Source organism: Aquarana catesbeiana, unplaced genomic scaffold (assembly GCF_042186555.1).
Source record: "Aquarana catesbeiana isolate 2022-GZ unplaced genomic scaffold, ASM4218655v1 unanchor228, whole genome shotgun sequence".
In the NCBI taxonomy this organism is placed as follows: Eukaryota; Metazoa; Chordata; class Amphibia; order Anura; family Ranidae; genus Aquarana; species Aquarana catesbeiana.
This window is the reverse complement of record NW_027362655.1, coordinates 2,378,991-2,384,990: the sequence shown is the minus strand read 5'-3', so window position 1 is coordinate 2,384,990 and position 6,000 is coordinate 2,378,991. Positions and strand designations below refer to the sequence as shown.

The 6,000-nt window shown below is 43.5% G+C and overlaps 1 protein-coding gene across 1 annotated transcript in view; it reads right to left on the bottom strand.

Moving 5' to 3' along the window:
- Nucleotides 1-246: 246 nt before the first annotated feature.
- LOC141121715 (uncharacterized) overlaps nt 247-6,000 on the bottom strand; it is a 59,356-nt gene continuing 53,602 nt past the window's right edge. The window contains exon 9 of the mRNA XM_073611430.1: nt 247-1,001. Coding sequence (XP_073467531.1) covers nt 368-1,001 — 634 coding nt within the window. The 3' untranslated portion in view covers nt 247-367. The remainder of the gene's footprint in view (nt 1,002-6,000) is intronic.

Below are 6,000 nucleotides of genomic sequence, written 5' to 3'. Positions count from 1 at the left end.
ATATCTGAGGTGTATATCAGGGTGTGACGTCCAGCAAAATTCACATAGAAGACATTTCCCGCACTAATACACCTTGAGGGTTGTGTGGGATCCCTGATGTACAGGAAGACAGGAATTCAGTGAGAAACAATTCCCTCACTCAGGAAAGAAACGTGGCTTCTCCCTCGTGTGAGATCTCTGATGTTTGTAAAGATTGGACTTCTGTGAAAAACATTTCCCGCACTCGGGACAGGAATGCGGTTTTTCCCCGTGTGAGATCTCTGATGTTTGTAAAGATTGCACTTCTGTGAAAAACATTTCCCGCACTCAGGACAGGAATGCGGTTTTTCCCCTGTGTGAGATCTCTGATGTGTGTAAAGATTGGACTTCAATGAAAAACATTTCCCGCACTCAGTTTCTCATCTGTGTGAGATCGCTGATGTGTGACAAGCTCTGATTTTTGTACAAAACATTTCCCGCACTCAGGACAGGAATACGGCTTCTCCCGTGTGTGAGATCTCTGATGTGTATGAAGACGGGACTTCTGTGAAAAACATTTCCTGCACTTAGGACAGGAATATGGCTTCTCCCCTGTGTGAGATCGCTGATGTTTGTGTAGATTGGATTTAGCTGTAAAACATTTCCCGCACTCAGGACAGGAATGCGGCTTTTCCCCCGTGTGAGATCTCTGATGCTTGACAAGATCTGATTTTTTTACAAAACATTTTCCACACACAGGACAGGAATACGGCTTCTCCCCCTTGTGAAATCTCTGATGTGTGTATAGATTGGATTTATCTGAAAAACATTTCCCACACTCAGGACAGGGATATGGCTTCTCTCCCGTGTGAGATCTCTGATGTGTGTACAGACTGGTCGTCTGCGAAAAACATTTCCCACACTCAGGACAGGGATATGGCTTCTCTCCCGTGTGAGATCTCTGATGTTTGTAAAGACTGGACGTATGTGAAAAACATTTCCCACACTCAGAACAGGAATACGGCTTCTCTCCCGTGTGAGATCTTATATGCACAATAAGACTTGATTTAAAATGGAAACATTTCCCGCACTCAGGACAGGAAAACCTCTTCTCTGTTGGAAGGATGGCACCGTCCCTCACAGTCTGAGGTTCCTCAGGATAAGAGGAATACGATGGTCCATCTACACTGTGTGGTGCCGGATGGACATTTGAGGTAGTCGGGTTTTCTCCTGGACTATACTGTGTGATGTCCTCATCTTCTACTTTACAGTCTGGAGACAAAGTGAGACAATCCTCTGAGGTTTTCCTCATCTCCCGTCCATCTACTAAAATAGAAATAAAAAAGATTATTACTAGACATGAGCAGATTGGTTCCCCTAAACCAGGACTCCGCCCACATCAGGCAGCTTTGTCTCTGAGGATCTTACAATTCCACCCTCAAGGTAACTAATAAATGGGTCCTCTGTAAGACGGCAACTAATGATTATTTTCATAATTGATTAGTTGGCTGATTAATGTTTCGATTAATTGGATAAAAACCTCAAAAAAAGGTTGGTGTATAATTTAGTTAATATTCTTGAATATCTCTATACAGCGGTAAATATAAATATCCAGATATATAGTTGGATATTTAATCCACTCTGAGAATAACAGACAGATAGATGTATTATTAGAGGGAGAATCTGCTACATATCAGAATCAGAGATCAACATTATTAAAATATAAAATAGACGTAAAACGCTGTTTTGCAGATGATCAGACAGGAGTGTAATATAATATGATGGATGACAGACTCCCTTGTCATAGACAGGTAGGTGGGTACAAGCTCCCTGCACCTGATTTCACTTATGCTGGCCGTACACAAACTCATTTTTCTTTAAAAAAAAAAAACATTCATCCAATTTTCTAACCATTAGTGGGGTCAAATCGACGTTCATGTTCCACTACAGTGATGGGAAAATTCAAAGGAGCAGAACAGAAAACTTTTCTCCATCGAACAAATTTTCAAATCGTGTATGTGGTTTTTGTTTAGAAGTTACATCATTTATTTTAAAATTGAATGATAAAAGCAAGTGGAATTTTCAAACTACACTCGTCCATTCATCGAATGTACAAATCATTTTCATACAAATATTTGTGTGAATACTCTTGTCCAAAAATGGATCCGTGTATGGCCAGCATAGGACATTTAGTAGCAGCAACATGATTTTTTTTTTAATCATCTGTTATGATGGGGTTAAAAAAATATTCCTTTAGATTACAAAAACAGCAGATAATCACTACTATAAGGGGTTCATTTATACTGTGAAATAGTGAAAGTAATATATCTTATATCATATATATAATAATATATAAACACAGAAGTAGGATATATGGGGATCTTAACTGGGAGTACAACATGAAGCTATATGAGGGGAAGCAGGGGGGATAGAAATCTTTTATATTAGTTTTATATTAACATTGATGGCCGCCGGCTACTCGCGATTGCTCCTGAGGAGAGAACGGAGCTCTGTAAATGTAAACAGACAGAACAACGATCGCTCTCCTCACCCAGGCAGTCCCATCCCACCACAGTTAAAATCCCACCCTAGGGAACACATTTAACCCCTTGATCGCCCCCTAGTGTTAACCCCTTCCCTGCCAGTGACATTTACACAGTAATCAGTGCATTTTTATAGCACTGATCGCTGTATAAATATCAGTGGTCCCAAAATAGTGTCAAAAGTGTCTGATCTGTCCACCGCAATGTCGCAGTCCTGATAAAAATCGTAGATCGCCGCCATTACTAGTAAAAAAAAATAACAATAATAAAAATGCCATAAATCTATCCCCTATTTCGTAGACGCTATAACTTTTGTGCAAACCAATCAATATACGCTTATTGCATTTTTTTTTTTACCAAAAATATGTAGAAGAATATATATCGGCCTAAACTGAGGAAGAAATTTTTTTTTAATATTTTTTTGGAGATATAGGTGATCAAATATCACCAAAAGAAAGCTCTATTTGTGGGAAAAAAGTACATCAATTTTGTTTGGTTACAGCGTCGCACAACCACGCAATTGTCAGTTAAAGCGACGCAGCGCTGTATTGCAAAGAATGGCCCAGTCAGGAAGGTGGCAAATTCTTCTGGGGGGCTGAAGTGATTATTGTAGTGGTAAAGACTGGGCCTTTGTTGCATGGATATCATTTTATATCTTATGCACAATACTGGTAAACATTTACTTTATGTAAAAGTAATGCCTTCTATTACCTCCAGTCTATCAGCCTCCACCTCCTCTGGGTTCAGATGATGATCTTCCCTGCACAGAGACCTTAAAGTCATTGTAAATGTTGGATTTCTTTTTTTAAACAAACTTGTCATACTTATCTGCTCTGTGTAATGGTTTTCCACAGAGCAGCCCTGATTCTCCTCTTCTGGACCCCCCCCAGTACTTCTGGCTCCCCCCGCCTTCAGAGTGCCCCTATAAAAAGCCACAAATTATAGTATAGAGTGCCCCTATAGGAAGCCTCAAAGTATAGAATAGAGTGCCCCTATAGGAAGCCTCAAAGTATAGAATAGAGTTCCCCTATAGGAAGCCGCAAAGTATAGTATAGAGTTCCCCTATAGGAAGCCGCAAAGTATAGTATAGAGTTCCCCTATAGGAAGCCGCAAAGTATAGTATAGAGTTCCCCTATAGCAGTGATGGCGAACCTTGGCACCCCAGATGTTTTGGAACTACATTTCCCATGATACTCATGCACACTGCAGTGTAGTTGAGCATCATGGGAAATGTAGTTCCAAAACATCTGGGGTGCCAAGGTTCACCATCACTTCCCTATAGGAAGCCACAAAGTATAGTATAGAGTTTCCCTATAGGAAGGTACAAAGTATAGTATAGAGTTCCCCTATAGGAAGGTACAAAAACTTCTGCCTTTAGAATCACTTGCTTCCTTCTCTTGCCCAGGACTACATGTCCCATGAGGCATTGCTCCTCACGCAGTCAAGTTCTCAGGCATTTACTGACATGTATGGATGGAGTACTGAGCTGTATATTCTGATATCTAAGGAAATAATGCATTCTGTATGCAGGTCAATAAATCGACTGACCAACTAATCGATTATGAAAATAGTTGACAACTATTTTCATAATCAATTAGTTGTTTTAGCCCTACATCTCTGAATCTCCTACCAGTTCATTTCTTTATTCATGGACCTTAGTCAGAGAGTGAGGAAACAACGAGAACGGTCTTTTATATGAGTGACAGTGATGAGGGGATTATAGGACGAGTGTCCCCTCCCCCTCTATCACTCATTGCCATCTTCCCAACACAAGAAGTACTGCACTTCCTTATTTAGTCCATGATTTAGTCATGAATAACAGCGGGGCTGAGCCCCACCAGAGGTCAGAGAGTGAGGATGGGGGGAGAACAACCAAGATGAAGACTGGACTGATCCTGAAGACCACCATCATTGGGCTATTGACTCCTCCCTCTTTATCACTTTCTGTTTAAGGTTCCAAATTTTGATGATGTTATCACATTATTATCAACATGTAAAAGACTGTGCTCCAATCAAATCATCAGATATAAAATGTCCAGCTGGTAAGAAATAGGTGCAAAAGAAGTCAGGACTATGTAATGTGCAACTTATTATATAGGATACAACAGTTAGGGTTTTATAGTATCAGAATGATGTAATGTACAACGTAGAATATATAGTGCAGGGGTCAGGAGTATGTAATGTACAATATAAATTATATGGTGTAAGGCAGCCCTCAAATTTTCCACTAACCTACTCGCATTTTGCGAGTGGACAATGATGGCTGGCGAGCATGGCTTCCTCGGAGGAGGGGGGCGAGCACCATTCTCCCAGACAGAGGAAGAGAGGAGAGGAAGAGTCGAGTTGGCCAATCATCAGAGAGCGGGGATTGCCCACTGTAACAGCTTTCATTTGAATATCTGGGTTCCCGCCGCTGCTCACCGTCACATACAGCCCCGCCTCCCTTACCCAGCACTGCTCACATCACACAGTCCCACCTCCTCGCCCGGCACATTTGATAGACAGAACACCGGTCCAATGCCGGGAGGCACTTGGCAAGCACATGGGACTGTGTGACATGAGCGGTGAGAAGGCGGGACTGTGTGACTGTGCGCAGCACCGGAAATCCTGCAATTCAAATGAAAGCTGTTACAGCAGCCAATGCCCGCTCTCTGATGATCGGCCAGCTCGACTCTTCCTCTGAGACTGTATTGATGGGCACAGGTGAGACTTTACTGATGGGCACAGGTGAGGCTGTATTGATGGGCACAGATGAGGCTGTGCTGACGGGCACAGGTGAGGCTGTATTGATGGGCACAGGTGAGACTGTACTGACGGGCATAGGTGAGGCTGTATTGTTGGGCACAGGTGAAACTGTACTGACGAGCACAGGTGAGGCTGTATTGATGGGCACAGGTGAAACTGCATTGAGGGGCACAGGTGAGACTGTACTGACGGGCACAGGTGAGGCTGTATTGATGGGCACAGGTAAAGCTGTATTGATGGGCACAGGTGAGACTGTACTGACGGGCACAGGTGAGACTGTACTGACGGGCACAGGTGAGGCTGTACTGACAGGCACAGGTGAGGCTGTACTGACGGGCACAGGTGAGGCTGTACTGATGGGCACAGGTGAGGCTGCATTGATGGGCACAGGTGAGACTGCATTGATGGGCACAGGTGAGACTGTACTGATGGGCACAGGTGAGGCTGTATTGATGGGCACAGGTGGGAATGTACTGCCGGGCACAGGTGAGACTGTATTGATGGGCACAGGTGAGACTGTACTGACGGGCACAGGTGAGGCTGTACTGATGGGCACAGGTGAGGCTGCATTGATGGGCACAGGTGAGACTGCATTGATGGGCACAGGTGAGACTGCATTGATGGGCACAGGTGAGACTGTACTGATGGGCACAGGTGAGGCTGTATTGATGGGCACAGGTGGGAATGTACTGCCAGGCACAGGTGAGACTGTACTGACGGGCACAGGTGAGACTGTACTGACGGGCACAGGTGA